Source organism: Pinus tabuliformis, chromosome 2_2 (assembly GCF_031772625.1).
Source record: "Pinus tabuliformis cultivar Carrire ecotype Pingquan chromosome 2_2, CPIR1, whole genome shotgun sequence".
Classification (NCBI taxonomy): domain Eukaryota; kingdom Viridiplantae; phylum Streptophyta; class Pinopsida; order Pinales; family Pinaceae; genus Pinus; species Pinus tabuliformis.
The window spans coordinates 383,500,918-383,528,031 of NC_142300.1; the positions used below are offsets into that span (position 1 = coordinate 383,500,918).

The 27,114-nt window shown below is 32.8% G+C and overlaps 1 protein-coding gene across 1 annotated transcript in view; it reads right to left on the reverse strand.

Annotated features, from left to right (window-relative positions):
• LOC149192859 (delta-selinene-like synthase, chloroplastic) overlaps nucleotides 1-26,054 on the reverse strand; it is a 47,166-nt gene extending 21,112 nt beyond the window's left edge. The window contains exons 1-10 of the mRNA XM_089406479.1: nucleotides 25,893-26,054; nucleotides 25,555-25,742; nucleotides 25,335-25,447; nucleotides 24,609-24,829; nucleotides 24,430-24,527; nucleotides 24,244-24,336; nucleotides 23,311-23,526; nucleotides 23,043-23,184; nucleotides 22,592-22,840; nucleotides 22,182-22,508 (exon numbers count right to left, since the gene is read on the reverse strand). Coding sequence (XP_089262605.1) covers nucleotides 22,206-22,508; nucleotides 22,592-22,840; nucleotides 23,043-23,184; nucleotides 23,311-23,526; nucleotides 24,244-24,336; nucleotides 24,430-24,527; nucleotides 24,609-24,829; nucleotides 25,335-25,447; nucleotides 25,555-25,742; nucleotides 25,893-26,021 — 1,752 coding nt within the window. The 5' untranslated portion in view covers nucleotides 26,022-26,054 and the 3' untranslated portion in view covers nucleotides 22,182-22,205. The remainder of the gene's footprint in view (nucleotides 1-22,181; nucleotides 22,509-22,591; nucleotides 22,841-23,042; nucleotides 23,185-23,310; nucleotides 23,527-24,243; nucleotides 24,337-24,429; nucleotides 24,528-24,608; nucleotides 24,830-25,334; nucleotides 25,448-25,554; nucleotides 25,743-25,892) is intronic.
• Between the last annotated feature and the right edge of the window lie 1,060 nt (nucleotides 26,055-27,114).

Genomic DNA, 27,114 nt, shown 5'->3' on the forward strand with positions numbered 1-27,114 from the left:
ATAGTGTCATTATTGGACTTAATTTGTTCAAATAAATGGAGGAGAAAATGCAAGTCAATAGGAAAAATTTAAAGGTAGCACAAGACAGGAGAAAGAGCTATGTAGATCAGCATTGGGTGCATAAAGAGTTCCAAGTTAGTGAACATGTTTACTTAAGATTTAGACCGAGGAAAATATCCTTGAATATTAGGTCATGTGCCAATTTGTCACCATAGCTTTGAGAGGGTTGGAATAGTGGCCTATAGGGTGGCCTTACCTCCATCAGTTAAAATCCATGATGTTTTCCATGTTTCCTTTCTTAAAATATATGTACGCGATTCAAATAATGTCATTTATTGGTTTTTGCTACAAGTGGAGCCATAGGGAGAGTTCCAACCAGAACCACTATGCATTCTAGACCAAAGGAGTCTCACACTCTAATCCATAAAGCATGTCAAAGTGTAGTGGAGGCACTTTTATCCATAGGAGGCCACTTGGGAAATGGTTGATGCCATGAAGGAAGCCTATCCTTTTTGGTTTTCTAGTTGAGGAAAATGTTTATACACACACAGATATATATATATATATATATATATATATATATATATATATATATATAGAAAGAGAGAGAGAGAGAGAGAGAGAGAGAGAGAGAGAGATAGATAGATAGATAGATAGATAGATAGATATACTGTAAAGAGTTGTAAATATAAATCTCCATGGACAACATGTTGTTTTTTTTCTTTTAGCACGTTTTCTCTATTGTACATGGACAAAAGACACCAAAGCCACTGTTCCCAAAAGAGGGAGGGTTTTGTAACGCTCATGCTTATATTTGGCTTATGTTTTCCATGTAAATATTTATTTAGGTATTTGAATTTAAAATTTAAATGGGTCGAGTAAGGGACATGGGTTCCAAGGGACTGAGGGAGGCCAATTACTTTGGAAATTCGACTTACTTGTTGAAGAAAAAAAAGGACTTTGGGGACAACCATTGAAGGTTGGTTTTTGAGCTCTAATGAAGCTGGTAAAAAATAAAATTGAAAGCAAGGTACACAACCCATACCTGTTATAGTTTAAGAAGACAGAGAATCAAGTACACAATTTAGTGCATGAGTAGCTACATGGGCAGTGTTGAAAGAAATGACTTCACAAAATAAATGGAGATACCAAGCATAGGTTGTGGGAGCACACCATGGAAAAAGGGAAATATGCATAGGAGTTGGTAGGGAGAGAGTGTGGAGAGAACACACACGCATAGAAACGAAGACATGAGCTCCTGAAGATTCTTGGTGCATCATAGTGAAGATACATGTAGGTACTTGAAGGACCTAGGTATAGACAACACATAATATTATCAAGAGAATAAGAAAGAGCTCATTGGGTTTGAATTATACTCGAAAAATTACATATCATGTTTGTGTATCTTAGCTCCTGTGCTTTTATATTTGTGTGTTGGAGAGAGAGTATATCAGGAGTGTTTTTCATGATGGATGGAGATGATCATTGAAATACATGACAATATATTATGAACAGCTAGAATATAAGAGAATTTGATTCATAGGGTAACCTTTGGCATGTACAACAGTGTAGAGGATGTTGGATTCCTTCACCACACTCATAATATAATTATACTTTTGGTTGAGAAAAAGGATAAAACAAGTTTCCTTCAATTGACGCTAAGTCTCAATTTATCATAGAGGCATGGAGGGTGCAAAGTGCCCTCTCTAGATTCCCTTGATAGCCTGGGGTAAAGGCTTAGGCCTTGGATTCTTGCTTGAGGAAAATTTGGGTCTCCATTGCTTGTTTCTCATTTGTTTTGACAGTGAGTTATGTATTCCCTTCATTGGGTGGAACCACTATGTTCCATGCTGCTAGGGTGGAGGTAAATATTCTCTATTCCCTATAGTGTTTGCGTGGTCGTTTGATAGCTAGAGGGTGAAGTTAGTAGGCCTATAGATTCCATGTGCACTACTTGACTATCAAGTATCTAGTGGGTGGGGATACGAGGATTTTTGGAGTCCCTATTTAAATTGTTAGTGGAGTTTATTTCCTTGAGAAAGACCACCTCAGTCCCTGGCATCTGGCTTGGGGGTGACAACTATAAGTAGTTGGTTATAGCTTCTCTATGGTTGAATGGAGCTTTGTAGTTCCAAAATCAGTGCCCTGTATGTATGTATATATATATATATATATATATATATATATATATATATATATATATATATATATATATATATATATATATATATATATATATATATATATATATATATATATATATATATATATATATATATATATAGATATTGTAAAGAGTTGTAAATATAAATCTTCATGGACAATATGTAATTTTTTTCTTTTAGCACATTTTCTCTATTGTATATAGACAAAGAAAACCAAGGTTGGTGTTCCAAAAAAGGGAAGGCGCTTGTAATATTCATTCTTATATTTGGCTTATGTTTCCCATGTAAATGTTTATTTCTATATTTAAATTTAAATTTTAAATGGGTTTATTAAGGGAAACAGAATCTAAGGGACTTAGGGAAGTCAATTACTTGGGAACTTCAACTTGATTGTTGAAGGAAAGAAATGGATTATTGGTGATAACCATTGAAGGCTAGTTATTGAGATTTAATGAAAATTATATGGAGTTTTAATGAGAGGTTGCTTCTGTAAAATTTAAATTTGCAAAGAAGGGACATAACCCATACTTGTTGGAGCTCCAAAGTATATAAAAAGAAGGACAAAATTTAAGGCATGAGCAACTACATGGGAAGTGTGGAAATGAGCTACTTCACACAACAGAAGAGATAATATGTAGATGTCATGGGATCACAATGTTGGAAAGGGGACATACACATAGGAGTTGGCAGGCGAGGAGTGTGGAGGTAACACACACACAGAGGAAGGAAGACATGAGCGCTTAAATATGTTTGGTGCAACATAGTGAACATATGTATATGTACTTTAAGCGCCTGGGCACAAACATCAAAAAATATAACCAAAAGTATAAGAATGGACCCACTTAGTTTGGATTATACTCAAAAAATTACATTTCAAGTGTGTATCTCATCTCGTGTGTTTTTTTTATGCATTGGAGAGATATTATACCAGGAGTCTTACTGGTGGTTGATGGAGATGCTCATAAAAATACATCAAGATGTGTTGTTAATAGCAAGAATACAAGATCACTTAATTCGTAGAACAACTAGTGACATGTATAGAAATGTGGAGGTCGCTGGATTCCTTCACCACCCTCAACATAAATTATATGTTTGGTTGAGAAATAGGAGAAAACAGGTTTCCTTCAAGTGAGGCTAATTATCAAGATATCCAAGCGGGATGGATGGTGGATAGGGCCTTCTCTAAATTTTCTTGAGAGCCTGGGGTAGAGGCTTGGGCCCTCGATTCATTATTTTGGATGCCTTGGGTCTCCATTTCTTCTTTCTCATTTGGTTTGACAATGACTTCTAGATTCCCTTCATTGGGTGGAACCACTATGTTTCATGCTGCCAGGGTGGAGGTAAACCCTCTCAATTCCCTAGAGTGTGTTTGTGGCTATTTGATAGCTGAAGGGTGGAGGTAGTAGAACTCTAGATTCCTTGTGCATTGGTTTACTACTGAGTAGCTGGTGGGTGGGGGTAGGAGGATATTTGGAGTCCCTGTTTCATTTGGCAGTGGAAATTATTCCCTTGTGCAAGACAACTTCAGTCCCTGACATCTATCTCAGGGGTGATAGCTACTAGTAGCTTGGCTACATCTTGTCTATGGTTGGGTGGATAGTTATAATCCCCAAGTTAGTGCCTATCTTCTATACAAATCCAAGATAAGTTCTTATTATTCATAATCATGTATGTAATTCATGTTAATGTGTGAATTAGTGATATGTTGAATGGTTTCCTAACAAGACTTGGTCTACTTGTGCACATATGTTGAACTGACGGTTATAATCCTTATGAGGATGTATTAATGATAATGCATTTTTTCATGTCATTAATGGTCTTACGCTACCATCTTGTTGAAAGGATTTATTTGCATATGATATTTTTGGGGTTTCACTAGTGAAATGATTTCATAGTGAAGTCAATGGTCACCGTGGAGTGCTTCTCATCTTGTCATGATTAAATGTTGAATGGATGAGAAATTTTTATCATGGGTTGTTGTACACTTTTTACTGCTAACCCTTATTGTTTTAGGTGATGCTAAATCCTTTTTCATTTATTGTTTAGCTGGTAGGGATGATTGAGTCAAGGAAGGTAAGTTTTCGTTTTGTTAATGATTTTATCCTACTCCATGTGTCCTCAGGAAATAATTTCGCCTAGAAATTTTATTTTTTTTTACATCATTCTATTGAGTTATTTTTGGCCAACTTATGCATAATATTCCCTAAAATTATTGTCAAGTGAGTGCTGGAACCAGTGCTTCAAAAGTTTAAGAAAACCCCAAAAAAATATTGAAAGAAATTGGTGTTTGGAACCCTAATAAAACACTAAAAATGGCATAAATTTAAGTTTAGGGACCCACAAGTCAAAATTCGGGAGGTGAGGTAGGCAAGTTGGACTTCGAGGGCTCTCGACCCCAACCTATGGTGTACTAACTGTGAAAATGGTGGAGGTTAGGATTTTGAATAGAGTTGAGAGATTGGGTAGGTTAAGGGTTAGGATGACACCAACATAACACGTTACCATGCCAAGAGGAGAGTCGACCCTGACTTAGGGCAGAGGTCAGGGGTCGGGCCCAAAATTGAAAATAAAATACATGTCGATGGAAACAGGTTGAATTTCACCTTGTGATTTAGTTTTCCTTCCACATGGACCTGTCCACGATGCGAGAACTTCCTAAACACCCACCACGTGGCCTACTGGATGTCTGCCACATGAAGGCTAAGATGATATAGAGAGTAAAAGGGTCTATCATTAAGAGGGCATAACTCTCAATTCGTAAATGGGATTGATGAAAAAATTATATTTTTAGAATCATTTTGATAAGATGGATGCAATGATGTTATATATTGGAATTTTTAAGGAAGTTGAAAAATGTAAAAAAAATTAGGTCACGTTCCCATAATTGTACATTAGGAGTTGGATTTGCGTGGTGACTACCTCATTCTAACTTTGTTGGGGCTATGGGTGTAGGAGGGGGTGTGACATTCCTATTTCCTTAGAATATTCCATTAACTACTATGATTACATATATAAAACAATTTAAAATTAAAATTTCTAAATTCACAATTTTTTATTGATATTTCAATTGTTATATATAGTCAATCATCATATATATGGATTTTTATTTTTCTTATGCTCAGCCTTTTCTTTTGGATCTCCTACTCCAATGTTGTATATGTATTGTATACATTTATTCTCATTCTATATACATATTTGTAAGTATATAAACCTAGAAGAAAGGTTCATTTCTTTGTATCTTCACAATTAACTTTTCCAAAATGTATACAACACTACTTAGTGTTAATAGCTATTTTTTTCTTACCCAATATTCCATTACTCCATTCTCTTTCATATTATCATCTGTTAGTTAGAATAGTACATTGGAGTAGTTTTAGTTTCATATGTGTGTGTGTGAGTTTCCTATTTATGTAACTACTTCTTAGGGAACATTGAGTTCCTTATGTACTTGGGTACTATTATGTGCTTTCCATACCAATAATCAGGTTTTCTAGATCCTCTATACACTTCTACAATTCGTAGCAAATTAGATCACATACTACTGTAAAAGGTTTCTTGTAATTGCACCTATTTACATAGGTATCCTTCCATTTAAATCCTTAACAACCTTTCATGCAGTTCTAAGTCTTTCCATGCCCTTTCTTTTTCTATTTAATTTACTATTATAGGTAATCATACATAGATAACATGCATTACTTCTACCTATATACCTTGTGTATATTCACATACTAATTTACAGTGTATTAATTGACATGTGTTGTCTTTGATTAGATGGTTGTATGTTGTTTCATAATAAAAATTAGCAACAATTAGCAAATTTTGAGTTTCAGTAAGTTTAACATGTGCATATTTCCACAAATTTTCAATCATTTTCTTCTCTACAAACAACTACTTAACACATGCATGCATCAATGCGAACTTATCTAAGCATATATTTTCGCTATCCACTAAATTCTTGAACTTGTCATATGTGACTCTTCCTCAATAAGGTTTGTCATTCTCATTTCGAGCACTATCATATGCATTTGTTTTCTTTAAGGAGTCTTATGTGCCCTCCTCTACCTCTGTATCTAGAGGTTTGTGATTTTACTTTTCATTCAAATATTTAGTGAACTTTTCTACTTTCCACTTGCCTTTAAAAAATTTCCATTGTTGCCCATGATACTAGCCAATTCTTGTCTCATGTTTTTTTCTATTTCCAATAATTGGTTTTCTGGAGGTGAAGTTTCATCTCCCAACCAAATCCAAATATAATCTCAAGTTTATGTCCTTGTTGTATCATTTTATTTGTTTAATTAGTTTTATGAGACACAACCAATGTACACAATTAAAGATATGGTTTAGCCCTTAGGCCTCAAAATTTGAACCTACAACTTCAATACCATATGTAACATACCCTTCTCAAATAACAAAAAAAATGTCCTCATTAATATAATTACAAGATCAATAACATATTATTCCTTTAAGAAATAAGTCTTCACACTTCTGAGATTCAGTATAATATTCCTCCTTCATTTTCCAAAATTTTATGTCTTCATTTAACACTTTCATAAGGAATTTTTAATAATATTGGAGCCTTGATTCTTAATTTTATCTATTGCATTTGTAAACTTGTTTCTTATATGTAGTTACCATATGTTCCTTGGTGTCTACTAACTTTATTTTCATGATTATTGTGATTCTTAACAGATGTATTTTCATCTAGGCATAGGTTTACATGGTTATGATCTTTATATACCATTTATGGTTCACATGTGTTGAGTTAAGATTTTATTTCTTTATAATTTTTATCTGAGGTATATATTGTCTTGATACATATGCGCCCGTTAATTCCCTTTTTAATTTGAAGGTGCACTTTATGTTTGGTTTCATTATTCATTAACCATATAAATGCACTCACTCACTTTGGAAACCAAAAGGGTTAAAGATCCTTCCATGTGATTAATAACACTTGTCACTTTTTAATGGAGCCAACTCACTACATTCACATGTTTTTCATGTTCCATGGCCAAGATTTAACACAGAAATTCAACGGCTAAGGTAAGAGAAAGGAATAGAACTAGGTAAAGTTTTTTGTTTATTGTTCATTTTCTTTTGTCATTTTTTTGCCACTAACCTGGTTCTTTCATCTGGCGAATCCGAACAAGGGTTTCAAACCCTGCCTTTTTTCCATGGCAGGTGTTCTCAATTTCCTTGGCCATTTGTAATTTTAGGGTATTTGACTTCCACTTGGTCAAGTGTCTTCACCCACGTTGTTGATTTCACAGAGGTAGCTTCAAATTTCTCCCCTTATTTCACTGAGTTTTTATTTTGGGACTTTTCATAATACACAATTGTAATTTCTAACTGCTACAACCTTCTTGTTACACAAGAACATAATATTATTTTCTTATGCACCATTCTGAGACTTTGTTTGACCCCTTTTTAAGGTGGATATCAAATTTCTAGAGGACTTCAAGAATTTTCTTGTTTACCCATTGGTTCATGTATTTTTTTCTCTATCCCTAGGGTTCTTATTTTGTAACTATGGTTAATTTCATTTTATACCTGTATCTTCTTTGTGTATTTTTTTTGTTGAGTTCCCATGTTTCCAATTCATTTCTCCTTCAATTTTTCAAGAGGAATTTAAGAGACAAATTCTCCATGGGTCCTAACCTTTAACCCTACACGTAATTCCCTCATGCCATTTTCCTAATTTCTACTACTGCTTCTTAATATGGAATTTCTCCTTTGACTGTATATCATTTCGAAATTAAACCGTTAAGGGGTTTTCGTCAGTTGGTATTCTAAAGCTGGAACAAAAAATATGGCCTGCTCAAGGTGTATCTATGGTTAATGAGCTAGGTTTTATCCCAACCATTATATTTAATCCTTGATTTAATTTTGGTCTATATTCTGAGAGTTCTTATTTTAACATTTAATTGTTTCTAATGGTGAAGGGTTTTTTTGCAATTACTCACTATTGACTCTATATTTTATAACTTGACATTTCTTTGAGGGTTTAACCTTTTATGTGATTTTCATCACATAGGTTAAATTTTACTACTTGGCTTTCCTTCTCTACCAAGTACCTCCTACTTCACATACTGATTCCAAATATATTATTCTTTTTATTGTAAATTTTTCATACTGAAGGAAATAATTTCTTATTGGTGAATCCTTACACGTAACTTGAAATTTCTTTATGTGACTCCTATTCATATCCTTGTCAATATAAGGGTGAGCTCAAGCTTGATCCCGAGAGTTCTGTTACATACATTTGACCTGTGCAGTGCCTAAACACTTCATTAATGTTGAATGTAGATTTATTTAAGTCCACGGTTAATCACTGGCCCTGATCCACACTTGCCCGATCTCGCATAAACTTTGTATATTCAATTTTTTTTTATAAAGATATTTTGTACATTGGTTCCCTTTTAATTCTATAGAGTAGGTTGTTCCCACTTTCCCTTGTATTTGGTCTTCTAAACCATTTCTCTACCTATTAATAGAATTTTGTTTTGGTACATGTTGCGTATTGAATAATTGTTCTTTGAGAAAAAGTTATATTTACTACTAGCGTTGATTTCAATTATATTTACTATTAGTATTGATTTCATACTTGGGGGTATGAATTCCACTATATGTATGGTAATAATATGTATAATTCCTTTATATTTACCTCATTATATGCACTCTTTGCATCAACTTGTTAGAATATATTATTGATATGAAGTGTAAAAGCACTATCATCACCTCTACGGAGATCTCTCATTAGTTTGCAATCTTTCATTTTATGAATTGGGAATGTAATTATAGCATATTGATTAGTTACCATTGCTATGATGTTCATTTCATGTTTTCTTATTGGAAAATAAATAATTAGTATTTCTCCAATTTCTAGAAGTCAATTTATTGTTTTAAAATAAATTACCCTTGTATTTCGTGTTGGGGTATTATTTTGTTCAATAATTTCCTTTTAGTGTCTATGTTGTCTAAACATATAAATATCATTTCCTTGTGACCCATAGTTTAATTCATTGCTCCCAATTTGTCATAAATCCCTTTTTATGCCTTAATCAATGTCTTCTCTAGAAAGGACATTCCATTGGAAATATGCATAAAAGATTAATCTAATGACCTTATATATGTTATACCTAATTGTGGAACTATATTATATTTGTATGTACCATTTTTCCTTATAATTATATTTAATATGCACAAACATCAATTTATATCCCTTCTTTATCCCCCTAACTAGATTAATTATGAATATCCATTCACTTCTATCTCCTACAACCATATCAATATATTATTAATCACTATCATGAGTTATAAAAATCAATATATATCTCTTTTCTAGTCTTTAACCAGACATACCCATATATAATTAATGGTGAATGCATAGAGAGTATAAGAAATATCACATAACATTCACCCCTAGTAATAATGCAAATTTAAGATTTCCTAACTATAATAGCATTGCATATCAATATATTATTAATCATATCATGAGTTATAAAAATCAATATATATCTAATTTCTAGTCTTTAATGAGACATACCGACATATAATTAATGGTGCATGCATAGAGAGTATAAGAAATATCACATAACATTCACCCCTAGTAATAATGCAAATTTAAGATTTCCTAACTGTAATAGCATTGCTACGAATCCTACTGGATAGAGCATGTTCCTCTCAACCAACCAACTACAATAAACAAATTCCCCTTGAGCTGAGACTTTTTACCTCCAATAATAACAACTTCTTATGTATTCCTTAGTGGTATTTTTATCTCTTCCTAGGAGACTTTTCCTTGGAAATGTCCTGGTTTTTGTGCTTTCTTTTACTTTTCACCCAACTTAGTATTTCTCTCTAGATAAATTTTTAACGTAATATTTCTCTCCCATTATGATAGTTTGATGCAAGAGCATCCAGCCCAAGAAAACTCATTGTATTCTAGTAGACATAGGGTTATTGTGTTTTTAAGGAATTTGGATTCCTAAGAGTGAATTAAATGTAATTATTAATGTTTTGAGTGATTTTAATGAGAGAAGCTAGAGTAGGGAATTAATTGAATATTATGAGGCTTTATTGTAAATGTTCTCGAATGTAGGAGAACATGAGAGATTTAGGATAGTTGAGAGATTGAGGGATTGAGAATTGATTGTAAATCATAGATTAGGAGTCAATTCATGATTTTAGGAACAAGAAGGAGAATTAGGAAATTTGTTAAGGAATTCATGGATCTAAACCAGGAATTGGTTTTAGAGTCCTTATGTATCGATGTAAGCCTAAAAGGAAAAGAGAGAGGTTAGAGAGGTTAGAGAGGTTAGAGAGGTTAGAAAGGTTAGATATTTGGAGTGATTGTAAGCCTACGGGCAAAGTTGGAGTAGAGGCCACTGATATTAGAAAATTGGGCCAAAGAGACAGAGATCTCATTCTGTAATTAAGTGTTTATATTTAGATATTTATAGAGATTGGTTAAATCTGTCTAAATGCGTGATTGAGTGTTGAATGATAGATTGCATGTATCAGAGAATTGCATATGTATATTTATCCAGGCGAAGTGCAGTGAACACAGAGAGGGGAATTCAGCGAATGCATAGAGAAGAAGAGAGTAATACAGAGGTTTGAAAGGGGCCATTGATCCATTCGAAGGACCAATTGGAAGCCAAAGAGGATGGTGGTAAAAGAAATCACGAGGTTAGAGATCAAGCAGAAGTGAACTGAAGGCAAAAGGAAAACCTTTAGAAAACCCAGAAAACACAAAAACCCAGAAGAAATACGCAAAAATCTAAGTAAAAGAGAAGGGTGGAAGAAATGGAGTACGGGTGAATCATAGTTGTTGGACCTTTAATGATCAACGGTTGGGATTAAATCACATCGACGATTGGAGAGATCTCGCCATCGAATGGTCATCAGGTGCCAAAGTGATCAAAGTTTAATTGAGAAGCCGAACCCAAAATGTATTAGGTTGGGGTTTTATAATTCCATCGGGTCTGAAAGAAGTGTTAAGTGTCGGGCCTGTTACCAACCTGAAATGATTATGGACCATTGGATCTGCTAGGCACAGATCAATGGTAGAGAACCATTAGAGCGACTTTGGAGATCGGGAGCGTTAATGACCGTTGGATCAAGAAAAGGATCAACGGTGGAGATGTGATCGGATCACAATGTTTTATAGACCGTGGCTTCAATACATGTGATATGCAATTGTGCGAAGGGCTGATAGGAGTGGACCCAATAGTGAAATGAAGCATAGTTAATATTTCAAGTCTGAAAGGTTATATGATCACATATTGGCGAAGACAGGAGAACATGTGTTAATGTGACTGTGGAGGATGCGATTGCCGATAGCGATAAAGGTAAACCTCAGGAATCGTGTAGTAGCTGTACCAAAGGCAGAAAGGTATGTTTTATGGGTGATTTCCTTTGTAAATGGGTTTAGAAGGAAAATAGCACCGATAATGCATTTCATGCAATATAACATATATGAACCAAGGTTTTGGAAAGGGAAAAGTTATGTATGTGGGTTTGGTTATTAAGTGTAGGATTAATATTTAATGAAGAGTATTAAAGGTTTATAAAGTCCCGATAGCCCCGATAATGAATGGTTGAAGGTTTAGAAGGGTTATAACATCTTGATAGGAAGGAATTAAGAGAAGGCCTTTAATAAAGTCCAAATTGAAGGCTTAAAGGGGTGATTTAAATTCCAATAAGTGGATATTTCCTAGGAGTTAGGCATTGATGGGTTAGTAATGAATTATTCCGCAGAGTTTGAGAAAGGGGCCTTAAACCTTAGAATTGATGATTTAACTCCTTAGTGAGTTAAAAATTCTTGGGACAGATAGCTATATGCATAATCCATGCAAACTGTGGGTAAAGCAGGGGTAACCCTACGTCATTTAGTATCAGAGCATAATTATTATTGAAACAATTGATAGCAGAATAGAATAAGGGAATTCTGTAGAAAGAGATTTAGAATAGAGTTGTGTTTTAAGATGTGTATGCAGGCAAGGAAGGATCAGATTCTAATCTGACAGAAGGTAGGCACACAGAGATAAAGTGCAACAGAACTTGCAGATGCAAGAAAAAGGAGGACAATCCATTCAAAGTACAGGTAAATGGTGGAACAAGATCATGCAGAGATCTTGAAGGTGAGATGACATGTTTTGTTGGATTTGATTTGAGGATAGAAGAGTTGTGGTTTATATTGATGCACAGGTAACAACATAAGGAGGTGAGAAGATTGCAGCAATAGCCCAAGAGCAAGGAGTGCTCAAATAATTTTAGAGGAAAGAACCAGAGAGATGCTGAAAGACTAAGCTTAGAGGAGAGAAGCTTAGTGAAGCATATGTAGCAAGGATGAGACTTGTTACTGTAGAGATATTGTTGCAGATCACAAAAGCAATTCCACAAAGAATGTGGGTAGAATTTCCAAGGTAATGAAGAAAGTTGGTAAGAATTTCTAAGCGGAAGAAGAAGTGGTCAGAACCAAGTATTTCATGGTGATTGAAATACAAGAGGACAATTGTGTTCTTGAGAAGGTACAGATGAGTTGAAGCCTAAAGGAGCAGAGAAGAGTGCTCAAAGGAGGTTCTAGAGATAGAGAACCAATTTCTTGCCAAAAGACTGAGTGAGGAGAGCTTGGTGAGGTAAGTGGCAGCAGGGAGGACTTTCTCTTGAAGAGGCTTTAGTGAAACTCATACTGAAGTGAGTGAGGACCTCATAGAGATGGAGAGGATGATGACTAGTGACAGTCATAGTAGAGGTTCTGAAAGAGATCACAACAGAGGAAAAAAGGAGAAGGATGCCAAGGCAAATGGCACACAAAGACAGTTAAGCAAAGAGGAATATGAGAGGGAGATGGCTGAGATAACAGTTCAGCTTTAAGTGTTAGTGGAGATATTGCAGAGAAATGAGATGGAGCAGAAACATGGTTATGTCATGAGAAAGAAAGTGAAGTGGCAGAGGCTACAAAAGAAGAGGAGTCAGCAAGTGAATGTGCAATTAGAAGAAAAGATGATGAAGCTTTAACAGATATTGGGTGTTCAATTGAGATCTGAAGAACTCAGAGAAGCTGAGTTGGAAATGGAAATGGAAGTATCCATTTGTGAACCAGAGCAGGGTGAAGTTCTGGGTGAAGATGAAGACTTGAAGATTGAAACTTCAAGTGAGGGCAAAAGATCTGATGATTTTAAATATGATAATTTGTTTATGTTTACAGGTGAAACATGGAGAGAAGGACAATATGCTAATATTTTCATAAAGAGGGAAGAAGAAAGGTAGAATCTAAATTTTGTTTTAAAAGAGGAAGTAGGAAAGGATATCAAGCAATCAAGTAAAGGACTTGATGAGGTGGAGGAGAAGACCATTGAAATATTTCTAAGTCATGTAAAGGGCTTGGAACAATAGGAGGAATTGGTGATTGAATCATCAAATGAGGTCATGATGTCTTGTGGTTTTACAACTGACAGGTTGTGTATGAATGCAGGTATTGCAGAAGATAAACCATTTTATGGAAATATCTTGAATGAAGCTGAAAATTGTCAGGTAAAGTATGATGATGACTGTCTTTCAAATGAAGATCAAGTTGAGTTATTACAGCAAAAGGAGTTCATAAATTCCATGCTTAATGGAGGAAATATCTTCAGTGGGGATGAGACAGTTGTGTCCTATGATAAGAAATTTGCTATTGAAGAAAATAATGTGGAATTGATTTTCTTAAGTGATCAAGGGGAGAGTGATGGACATACATCTAAAACTATCAAAGTGATAGAGGATCAAAATTTTATTGTAATCGAGAATGAAGAAATAGTGTCAATAAGTTATGCTTGTGAAAAAGGAGAAGATAGTGAGGATTGTACAAAACTCTTGGGAGAAATTCCAAGTGAGATGGCAAATTTGTGGTAGGAGTTAAGTCTTTTGGAGAAAATGCTAGAAGACCAAAAGGTAAGTGTTCAGGTTGTAAATTCAGAATTACACAAGAATGAAGAAGTTCACTACAGTGGACAAAGGCAGAAAGACATCATTAGAATAGATGGTGTGGAGGAGAGACTAGCTGACAATCTCATGAATTCTGCTGAGAATTCAAATCAGCATACTGATGTGCTGATAGAGGAGGAGAAAATAGAGCAGCAAGCTAAATTTTTGCCAAAGGGAGATAAGGCACAAAAGCCTTATGATTTTTATTTTAACAAGTGTTTTATGAATGTAGGTTTAGTTGCAGATGCTGGAGGAATTTTGGCACAAATGGACAGCCAAATAAAAATGGAAGAAGAAGACTCTTTGGGACAATTCAATCCATGGAATAGGGATGTTCAATTGCTGGAGAGAATGTTGGACAATCATGATTCAATGAAGAAAGAGATAATCATGAAAGATGGTAAGGATGAAAGGGAGGAAGTTGGCATAGGAGTCAAAGTAATTAAAAGTAACCTACAATAATTTGAAGAGTTAGTGGACAACAGCAACAACCTGAAGCAGAAGGAGGCAAAGAGTGGTAAGTGAAAAGGTATGAACCAATCCAAGGATGTGCTGGACATAGAAATTGAAGAAATGTGGCAGCTAGTGATGAAACAAGCCAAAGGGAGGAAGATGATAGTAGCAGGAAGGAAGATCAATTAGAGTATGAACCTGATTGAAAAAGAGAGGAAGATAGAGCAGAAAATAGCAGACATACAACAACAGCAAATGAGCAAAGCGTTTGGGCAGCTACAAACTAAAGTTTGGGATCCTGGGGGTTTATATCAACATATGAAGAACATGATCAGGAGATCATGGAAATTTTCTACTTTGGGAGTCTGATGCAGGAGCATCCAGCCCAAGAAAACTCATTGTATTCTAGTAGACATAGGGGTATTGTGTTTTTAAGGAAGTTGGATTCCTAAGAGTGAATTAAATGTAATTATTAATGTTTTGAGTGATTTTAATGAGAGAAGCTAGAGTAGGGAATTAATTGAATATTGTGAGGCTTTATTGTAAATGTTCTCGAATGTAGGAGAACATGAGAGATTTAGGATAGTTGAGAGATTGAGGGATTGAGAATTGATTGTAAATCCTAGATTAGGAGTCAGTTCATGATTTTAGGAACAAGAAGGAGATTTAGGAAATTTGTTAAGGAATTCATGGATCTAAACCAGGAATTGGTTTTAGAGTCCTTATGTATAAATGTAAGCCTAAAAGGAAAAGAGAGAGGTTAGATAGGTTAGAGAGATTAGATATTTGGAGTGATTGTAAGCCTACGGGCAGAGTTGGAATAGAGGCCACTGATATTAGAAAATCAAGCCAGAGAGACAGAGATCTCATTCTGTAATTAAGTGTTTATATTTAGATATATACGAAGATTGGTTAAATATGTATAAATGCGTGATTGAGTGTTGAATGATAGATTGCATGCATCAGAGAATTGCATATGTATATTTATGCAGGCGAAGCACAGTGAAATTGGAAGCCAAAGAGGATGGTGATAAAATAAATCATGAGCTTAGAGCTCAAGTGGAAGTGAACTGAAGGCAGAAGGAAAATCTTTAGAAAACCTGGAAAACATAGAAACCCTGAAGAAATACGCAAAAATCTAAGTAAAGGAGAAGGGTGGAAGAAATGGAGTATGGGTGAATCGTAGCCATTGGATCTTTAATGATCAACGGTTGGGATTAAATCACATCAGTGATTGGAGAGATCTCGCCATCGAACGGTCATCAGGTGCCAAAGTGATTGAAGTTTAATTGAGAAGCCAGACCTGAAATGTATTAGGTTGGGGTTTTATAATTCCATCGAGTTTGAAAGAAGTGTTAAGTGTCAGGCTTGTTACCAACCCAAAATGATTATGGACCATTGGATCTGCTAGGTGCATAACAACGATAGAGAACCATCAGAGTGACTCTGGAGATCGGGAGCATTAATGACCGTTGGATCAAGAAAAGGATCAGTGAAGATGTGATCAGATCACAATGTTTTGTAGACCTTGGCTTCAATACATGTGATATGCAATTGTGCGAAGGGCCGATAAGAGCAGACTCGATAGTGAAATGAAGCATAGTTAATATTATTTCAAGTCCGAAAGATTATATGATCGCATATCGGCGGAGATAGGGGAACATGTGTTAATGTGACTGCGGAGGATGCGATTGCCTATAGCGATAAAGGTAAACCTCGGGAATCATGCAGTAGCCATACCAAAGGTAGAAAGGTATGTTTTATGGGTGATTTCCTTTGTAAATGGGTTTAGAAGGAAAATAGCACCGATAATGCATTTCATGCAATATAACATATATGAACCAAGGTTTTAGAAAGGGAAAAGTTATGTATGTGGGTTTGGTTATTAAGTATGGGATTAATATTTAATGAAGAGTATTAAAGGTTTATAAATTCCTGATAGGCCCGATAAAGAATGGTTGAAGGTTTAGAAGGGTTATAACATCCCAATAGGAAGGAATTAAGAGAAGGCCTTTAATAAATTCCAAATTGAAGGCTTAAAGGGGTGATTTAAATTCTGATAAGTGGATATTGCCTAGGAATTAGGCATTGATGGCATAGTAATGAGTTATTCTGCAGAGTTTGAGAAAGGGCCCTTAAACCTTAGAATTGATGATTTAACTACTTAGTGAGTTAAAAATTCCTAGGATAGATAGCTATATGCATAATCCATGCAAACTGTGGGTAAAGCAGGGGTAACCCTGCATCATAATTTCTAATTATTAATTTGGCATAATATTTCTTTCCAATTATGTTATTTTCTTAATAAATGATTTCTCTCCTATGTGGACTTGGCTACTTAATAGCTTTTGTAGAATAGGAAGAAGTCTCTATTACTCATGTTCTCTTTCCCATAGTTTTCCCAAGGTAAAACATTTATTGAAAATATAAAATCTAATTACACAACTCCTCATTCCAATCCTAGTCTCCATAGGTGGTACTCATGTTCTCTTTCCCATAGTTTTCCCAAGGTAAGACATTTATTGAAAATATAAAATCTAATTACACAACTCCTCATTCCAATCCTAGTCTCCATAGGTGGTACGTTCAAATTTGGAAACGTTGAATTTTTTTTGCAAAGTGTCCATTCTTGAGTGTAACAAAAAGAAAATAATCTAAAGATAAACAAAGATGAGATTCACCTAATTTTTTATAACATTTAGCTTAACAAACATAATGGTAGTTACCAAAACAAATGTGACAAAAAAATAATTTAAGGAAAAATAAAGATGAGATTCACCTAACTTTTTATTACATTTACCTTAACAATTTTGGTTTCCAAAACCAATACCAAAACTATTGCAACAAATCCTACTTCATTTATGAATTTTTCGAACTATTGAAGAGGAATATAAGCTTGATTGTAATTTTCTTATAATAACAAAAGGGTAGAGTTTTACTATGTAAAATATTATATACTATTGAATTTTGTGTCATTTTTCTTCTCATCAAATTCTTACATAGATTTTGAAATATCAACAATATCAACCATAAATAAAATATTTTAGTGTTAGCATTAAGCAAAATAAATTTATATAAAATGTTAGAGTTTTACTAAGTAAAATATTTTGTACTATTCAATTTTGTGTCATTATTCTTGTGCTTAAATTCTTGCATAGACCTTGAAATATCAACAATATCAACCATAAATAAAATATTTTGGTGCTATCATTAAGCAAAATAAATTTATATCATATTTATATATAGAGACATGGTAATTGAAAGTAAGAAAATCCGTTAAAAAATAATTTCAATTTGGATCCAAAATTGAACAAAATCAATGTCCACTTGATATATACATATACATTTGGTTAGAAATACTCTCATATATATATATATATATATATATATATATATATATATATATATATATATATGCTTTCATAGTTAATGTGGATTACTCTATATTTATCATGTGTATATATATATATGAATTGATATAGATTTATCTTAACTCTATATGTATCATGTGCAAAGAAATATCAAACCCTTTATGGTGTAAACCATTTAGAGAAAAAAAAGGTGAGGAAATATTTACTTCTCTATAAATTTCATCCCTCTAGAATTATAATGGATTGCAAGATAAGATGAATCTAAATTGAAATTTTATTTTCTCGACCATAAATTCTATTAAAGCTAAATTTTTAATATTTATAAAAATATTATTAGTGATTTTCTCGACACATAATGACACATACTTAAATTTGTATTCTTATTTGGTTGTTAAACATTTTTCTAGAACATTTTTGTAGCGAATTACAATGGGTTTTACAAACTCCTCTAAAAGTATCAATTATTTTAAGTCATTGGAACATTAAGACACATACTTAATTTTTGTATTCTTATTTGGTTGTTAAACATTTTCCTAAAACATTTTTGTAGAGAATTACGATGGGTTTTACGAACTCCTCTAAAAATCTCAATTATTTTAAGTCATTGGAACATTGCTCATACAATTTCTGTTCTAACCAAGAGAGGTTAAAGGGACTTTACAAATCATTAGATATGTAACATAGAATTAATTTTTTCAAAATAGAAAGCATAATTATAGATAGATTTGTCTATTTTGGAACTTTCATTAATTATTAATAATTATGAGGTGGCTCTTAGGGACTTAATCTCTATAAAATATTCTAGAATATACTTAATAGTAAATTATATATTAAAGTTGATGTTTATCTCAAAGTAGTTATGCCCTTGGTTCGACTTTAATTATATCAATTAATTTTAAAAATGTCTTAAAAACATGAGCTTTAGCAATATTTATAATAAATAAGAAGCCAATATTCTTGGTTATATATATATATATAACTTAAATATTGTTAACAAATTTAATTCCCCATTCACCAAAAAAATAATTGAATATATTAAAATAAATATCTTTAACCTTGCAATTTCTCTCTCACACATATTTATTTTATAATATTAAAAATATAAAACAAATATTTTAATAAACCATTTAAATTATATAGATATACTAATAAAATAATAAACCAAAACCATACTCATTCTTCTCACTTGTATTGTAAAAAGCTTACAACAACTATATTACTGTATATGCATTTTTAATTTTTGCCAAATAATTAATCATATTATGTTCATTTTAATACTTATCGTTCTATTCTTAAATGTTTATTGTAAGGTGATAATTTAAACCTATAACTAAAATACTTTATATGCATTTTTAATATTTTATATAATAACTTACATATAATTAAATTGCTTTGTGTATTTTAATATCTTATATAATAACTAACCATATTATCCATATTATAACTCAATTACTTTATATAATAACTAACCATATATCCATATTATAACTCAATTACTTTATATACATTTTGGTATTTTATATAATAGCAAACCATATTATTTCCTTTAACACTTATATAATATTTTTAAAAATTTTAATAAAAAAATTGCATTTAGTTTATTCTAAATATATTTTTATTGTATATTAATTTCATAATATGTAAGATATTATTATTTTCAAAATTATATTATATTATAAAATAATAAATATTTAACTTTTTAAAAATAAAAACAAAATAATCATTTTAATATTTTTTAAAATTTATTAAATTAAAATATTTGAATAAACAATTAACCAAAAATATATAATTTTCATTAAAATAATCTAATAAATCCTGTCAATTTTATCATGGCAAAAATCACTATTAAAACTCTAACTCTAATTTTAAAAGAATAAATTTGATCAATTTTAAGCATCATAAAAATTACTATAAAATTCTTCTATTACCCTAAATACATATAAAAATAAAATGGCATTTTTCTATAATTTGGTAAAATCTGTTGAGATATTCTATTAAAAAAAAATAACATTTCTCATAATTTACTAAAATTTATAGAGATATTTCTGAAAATATCTATCAAAATTTTATAAAATGGCATTTTTCCATGATTTAATAAAACCTTTAGCCATATTTCTGAAAATCTGATGAAAACAAAAAAAAACCATTTTAGTTAATAATTAAACTACACTTAAAAAGAATTATAAAATTGATCCCATTTGTACCCATTATATGTAACACCTGACAAATCCAACCAACTATAAATCAAATATAATATATTTTCCAGATGATAAAACATATAAGAATACAGTAGAAAAATGGAAAATGGTGCAGCGGTGATTGGGTGATGATAGTAATTGCGGTGCACGATACTTGGAATATGTCGGGGAACAATTTCCACAGGCACATTGGTAGAACTTAGCGAAACTACGTCCACAAACACTTGCACAAATTCTCTTATTCTCAATCCCGCAACTTATTTAACCTAGGGTCCTATGGCCATACGCATTTGCGAAACCATAAAACATTCAAAACACACTTAATACACACAGCTAGTAACGGTAACCCAGTCGTAATTGTTCCTCAATAGGCACTCGGTCGACGATAATTTTCAATATCTGGTCCTTTACGTCCTTGTTCGATACGGATAAGCCATCTCCGTATCTAAAGAGAAATTGAAGTCCTCGTGCTGTATTGAAAGTATAATTACCCATATTTATGTTTGAATTCGAATTCCATATGATATGATAAAAAATTAAATGGAAATTTTTTAATTAGCTTAAAAAATTGATATTATACATCTTAAAAATTTGAAAATATAATTTTATTTTTTCTAACAATGAAATATTATATATATTTTTTTCTACTTCATTTTAGGTTTTGAACACTTTCTAATAACTTATTTTCCAATATCCGGATAATATAACAATTTTAAAGAGGCAATTCACCTCTAAAAAAAATATACTTACTTTTTGCTTGAGAACTTAAATCTAAAATCTAAAGAATCCAAAAGCTTTCTATCTATTATCTAATAAATAAAAAGATAATTAAAAAATCACCATTCTAAACTTATTTATATAGTATTTGTCAAATTAGAAATAGATTTTAAAAATTAGTAATAATCTATTTTCAATCCTTTCTTATTTTTCTTGTTTTCTTGACTTTACTATCTTCACTACTTTCCAAAGTAAGAGCTAATTTGAAAAATATAAATTTTCCAATTTCAAAATTGTTTCTATTTTTCTTCCTTTTCTATATGTATTTTTTCTAAATTCCCATCCTTATTATTATCATTCTATATGTTAAGACTTTAACATTATATACCCACAAATCGTGATCAAAAGAGATAAGTATATGTATGTGTTTCATCTTCTAATAAAAAAATCGAAGCGATGTAAGTATATTGATAGTTTCATCTTCTCATCAGAAAACCCAAGCGAACAACCATCAATGGGTGGCGAGAGAAAGTCACTTCAAGCCCAATTTCTGTCTGGGATGGCACACTCCACCAGCACAAGATCTAGACTCATTGCAGCAATATAACCAGTAACAAAGTAAGCAATTTAACTAGTTAAATAGTCAAATTTTGATAGTAGGTAAGGAAAATAAATAGATATATCCCAGAAAAAGGTGAAAATCCTGTTGTTATATTTATAAAACATTCTCTCTCATAATTGGTTGATAACTTCAACAAAATATATAACTATAAATAATGTTCAACATTAAATTTATGTCTCAATTTTGTCCACTGGTAGCTAGGATTGAAAGTAAACTTCCACTAAAATTTTTAGTGGTATTTCTGAAAATATGTCAAAATTATTTTGAAAAAAAACAATTTTATAATAATTAATTAAACTACACTAAAAACAAATATAAATTATAAAATTGATACCATTGTTAAAAATAAAAAGGAAAAGAGAAAACGAAAAATGACCGACACATAATACGTTACATCGTACAAATCCAACCAACTCAACATCTTACAAATTCAACCAACTATAAGGGAAATATAATATTTCTTTCAGGATGATAAAACATATAAGAATACACTAGAAAAATGGAAAATGGTGCAGCGGTGATTGCGCGATGATTGTAATTACAGTACACAATACTTGGAATTTGTCAGGGAACAATTTCCACAGGCACTTTGGCGGAACTTGGCTAAACTACGTCCATAAAGATTTGCACTAAAACTCTTATTCTTAATCGCCCCACTTATTAAAAACATACTTAATACACACACCTAGTAACAGTAACCGGGTCGCCATTATTCCTTGATAGGCACTTGATCGACGAGAATTTTGAATATTTGGTCCTTCACTTCCTTGTTAGATACGGATAAGCCGTCTCCGTATCTGAACAAAAATTGAAGTCCTCGTGTTATATTGAAAGTGAACTTCTTGCAACATAATGGTACACTGTCCTCCTTAAGATACTCCCGATTCAATTCCTCAAGGGAGAGATGAAGGATGCCCTTGATATGGTTTATCGCATTTTCCACGGTAGAATCAGGATTGTCTTTAATATAACAAGCTATACTTGAAGCCATCTGCCCGTGTTCCTTCTCGTCCTTCATTGCAAATAGTGAAGACGAATCAGTATTTTGCATAGAATTGTATAATACCTCGAAATCTCGATTTAGATGCTAAATACCTCGAAATCTTTCAAGTCGTCGATGAGTCTGACCGTAAATTCTGAGAGCTCCTGCATCTTAGACGGAGAATATATTTGCTCCAGAACGTTGTTTGGGAGAAGTTGACCCATCAAGAGAAGGGGAAACAAATTTAAAATACACATCCCTGAGCTAGTGCGCGCATTCTTTATGTACTCATTAAACGTGGGCACATGAGCAGTCGCTATCCATTCTCCTTCCTGCAAATAAGACCCAAGATAGCGCTGCCACTGAAAATACAACCAGGGAAAGTACATTAATGGTTAATCGTTAATGTGTTAATCTTCTTCCCCTTTCAATTAAAAAATCTCAAAAGGTCTTTTCCACCGTCAATTGGCTTCTTAGTAGGTCGGTGGAAGTAAAATTAAAATACTAATAACATCCCATTAAACTAATCCCACTACAGAATCACATATCTTCCTAAACACATACGCTATTGCACTTTAATGTGGCTGCCATATCCCGCTTTTGCACTTTGACGACTTGATCAGCCAATTCATTCGCTGTTTTGAAGAAAAACCGGAATGCAATTTTTATGTGGTCTGGAAGGTCATCTATCAGTGAAAGATCCCATCTGAAAATGGCACAAAAAATTTTCAAGATATATAACAGGCGCAGAAAATATATGATTGGAATATTCTGGGAAACTAGAAATAACTCAATTGGCAATTTGCACAAAGTCTGTATAATTTGAATTCACCGTCTGACTGCCTCTGTGGTGGTTTTCAGTTCGTCCAAGAGACCGTGAGTGTCATAGAAGTCATCTAGAACAGTTGCCAACACACAAACTTGTGCCAAGGCAATTCTGCTTTGAGAGAATTCGGGCTCGAAAATGCATGTAGCCGCCCAGAAAACAAATTCCACGTGACGTATCCTATAGAAATTCAGCTGTGCAATTTCTGACTCTCGCCACCACCTACGCAGCACAAAAAAGTATTGCAGAGGGTCATCTCTTATCATGATCTGCCAAAATTCACAATGAGTATATATTTATTCTGCGTAATATTAACGAGTTTTATTTAATTACAACCACATTTAGGTATGGAGACTAATTTTTTCTGTAATATTAGGAAAATGTTTACACTATGATGAATTAATTTGCAGATTGTTATTATGAATGATATTTATTTTTTAATATTATTAATAATATGAAAAAAAATACCTGTGGTTTAGTTTTTGACCGGTCACAGATTCAAATTTTATGGGACATGTTGAGAATGGAAGTTATTTTTGGAGTTAAACTTATTAAGAAATCTAAAAATTTAATTTAATTTAATACAACGTAAATTGTGATAATAAATATCCTATTATGGATGAATAAGTCTTCTTCCATACCCAGAATTAGATTAAAAAGAATTACTAAAAAAACATTATGAATTATCAATAATAATTTTGAAATTTACCGAAGTGATTGGTCGGCTTTAAACTTACACTAACGGACTATTACCGAGATGAGAAATTGCAATATACTTACACCAATGTTAACTGCCAAAGCTCAGCACATTCAATGATCGATTATATTTTTAAAATAAGCTTATAAATATTTTTATTTTTTAAAATTCAACCTGTATTGAACTGTTAAAAAACGCTCTCGACGCTATAAACTATGAAAATGGCAAGTACCGATCACTACCTTGTAATAAACTGTAACTCTTTCTGATGTATGCATTGCAGGATATTGAAGTCCAATTTGGCTAACTCCAGAACTTTTTGGTTGAAATTCGACCTAAATAAAAATTTGGAAAGAAGATTTAGCATGGCATTACAATTTTCGTAATTCGAAGATAAGTCTAATATATATAATTAAGAGGGCCAGTACTTGAGCCACGAGCTGTTTTGTCCATATATTTCAATAAAGCTCCTTGCCTCCCATCTGGGCGCACTGCAATACCAGGGAAACTCCAATGCGTACTTTACCTAAACAACAGTATGAAGTTAAATACTTTATAAACCATGGACACCATCCTTCATTTAATTTTAATTAAGACTTTGATCTACCTCTTCCAAAAGACTTTGATCTACGGCGATCACATCCCTGCGTCCAGCTAAAACTTGATTTAGATATTCTCTTGTGAAAGCGTTTGCCTCTTGCATCACTTTTTCTCCGGGAAATGAAATGTCTGAAGCTCGAAGTAACGACAACATGCTTCTCACTCGTTTCTCTCCAGTAAAATTGCAGAAGAACCTCGCGTTTTCGCCCTTGAAATTCTCCAACACACCTGTTTGGAAACTTTGGAATATAAGTACAGAATTGAATTAAAAATAATAAAAATAAGCATGTGTTTTGATAGTAAAAATGTAGTTAAACACCTACATCTATTCTCTTATTTTTTTTTAAACAACTACACCTATTACATTAAAAATTTCCAACACATTCGTTCAATGTTTAGTAATATAAAAAAAACTTTTGATGAATGCGTCAGCGGATAACACCTTTAATGAGCCCATTTAATACGCGTCAGCTACGAGATTCGAATCCCGGACGGAATTAACAAAATCCATTTATGCAAATATGTATACCTGCTGTTTGTTATCGAGGAGATTCATTAAGTAGGTTATTTGAGTTTGGAACTTGTCTAAAGTTCAATATTTATTAATAAACGTTTTCACTTTCACCATTCAACTTAGGCTAGCCCAATATAGTGAGCTCTTTCACTTATACTGCCTAACAATATTAGAAAATATCTTGAAGCTTTACATCAAATTAATTGCAGTTGATACCACCTGAAGACACGTTATATCGATGCAGTCGGAGAGCACGAAATCCTAAAGCTGTCGCGTTAAGATCTTTGCAGGAATCGCTCGATCCCACTCCGATGCCCTTTTCGTTCCAACATCTACTCAGCTTATCAGTCAGCATGGGAATCGAAAATAGCCCCAAAATCGGAGTGCACATATATGTAAACGCTAAATTAAATTTATTTATCTGTCCAGATTCACTTACCTGTAAACGTAATCTAGGGCACCTGTTTTTATTTCATGTTGAAAATGTCGATCAATTCCAAGGCATTCCAATGTGTCAACTATGTGAAGACGTTTGATTAGATCATAATTGCTATCTTCCATTTCGCTCAAAAGTAATTGCTTGATCTCCTCAACAAGCATTCCAACGCGTTCATAATATGCCGGTGCCTAATTACAGTTCAGTGCAATTAAAAAAAAACATAGAGAATGAGATAGATGCCATGATAGGCTCACAGGTAACAACCAAAAAAAACACTAAAAAGCAGATGACAGAGCTAGAGATAGGTGCCATGTGAGAGAGAGAGATTGAAAGTATACCCCATAGGGCGAGTTGAGGGATTGTATGAACTCATCGTCCCACACGTTTCCGTGGCGATTGGCCGTGCGTCGAGGGATGGAAAATTCATTGCTCATTTTGGTGGAAGCAGATTCAGAAATCTCAGCCATAACAGCACGCTTTGCTATGCGATTTACTTAATGAGTGGACCATAGCGGCTCGCTTATATATATACACGCCTAACACTACAATTTCCTGCTTGACATAAAAAAATACGAAGCCTCAGATGACATCGATGCTAAAAGACAAATCGCACAGAATATTTGAGAGAGTTCGGAGTATCAGACAAAAAATTTGGGATAATTTCTATGCCCTCCCACTGATAATATTATAGTGTGAAATCGTCGGAATATTGGTGCTTTCAAGGAAATATGGATTATGCGCACGAGAAAAGCTTGAACGTAGCTAATTAAACTATGTTTTATATTTTTGCAACATTCAGTCAGAGTAAAGTTAAAATTAAACTATATTTTATATATATTTGCGAAAGGTCGGCCAGAGTTAAGTTAATATTAAACTATATTTTATATATATTTGCGAACGTTAAGTTATTTTATACATATATATGCGAACGTTAAGTCGTAAAGTTAATATTGAACTATATACAATATATTTTTGCGAATGTTAGGTCAAAGTTAATTGCATGATGTTAGGTGAATGTTGGGTGTGTTTGAAGGGAGTGAAATTGAACTTTAGTGCATCTCAATTCCTATATTTTATTAAACTATTATATTAATAATGTTAATTATATTATTAATATTGACATGTCGTTTTTAAATTTACAATATTCTTAATATTTTAAATATATATCCGTTAATTATAAATTTTTAATTTTTAAAATATTATAAATTAATATAAATAAAAAGATTTATATATAATTAACTAATAGTTAGCATTTTTGTTTTTTGTTCATATAAAATTATATAGGACAGAGATCTTTGGTTTAAGCACAGGAGTCAACAAAAGATCTGTTGTAGTTTAGTGGAACGTCGATATTTTCACTTTACCAAACAGGAGTAAGTCATCTCACATGAGGTGTGCTATGCCCTTACTAAGATGGAGATTAGGACCATGTGTCAAGGAGAGTTATGCAAATACTATCATTCCCATCTACTCTAAAAACCATAACATTTGACATATATCATCGCAAAGCATAACGAGCAAAACATCCAAGAGATTGAAGACATACATTCATTCATATGA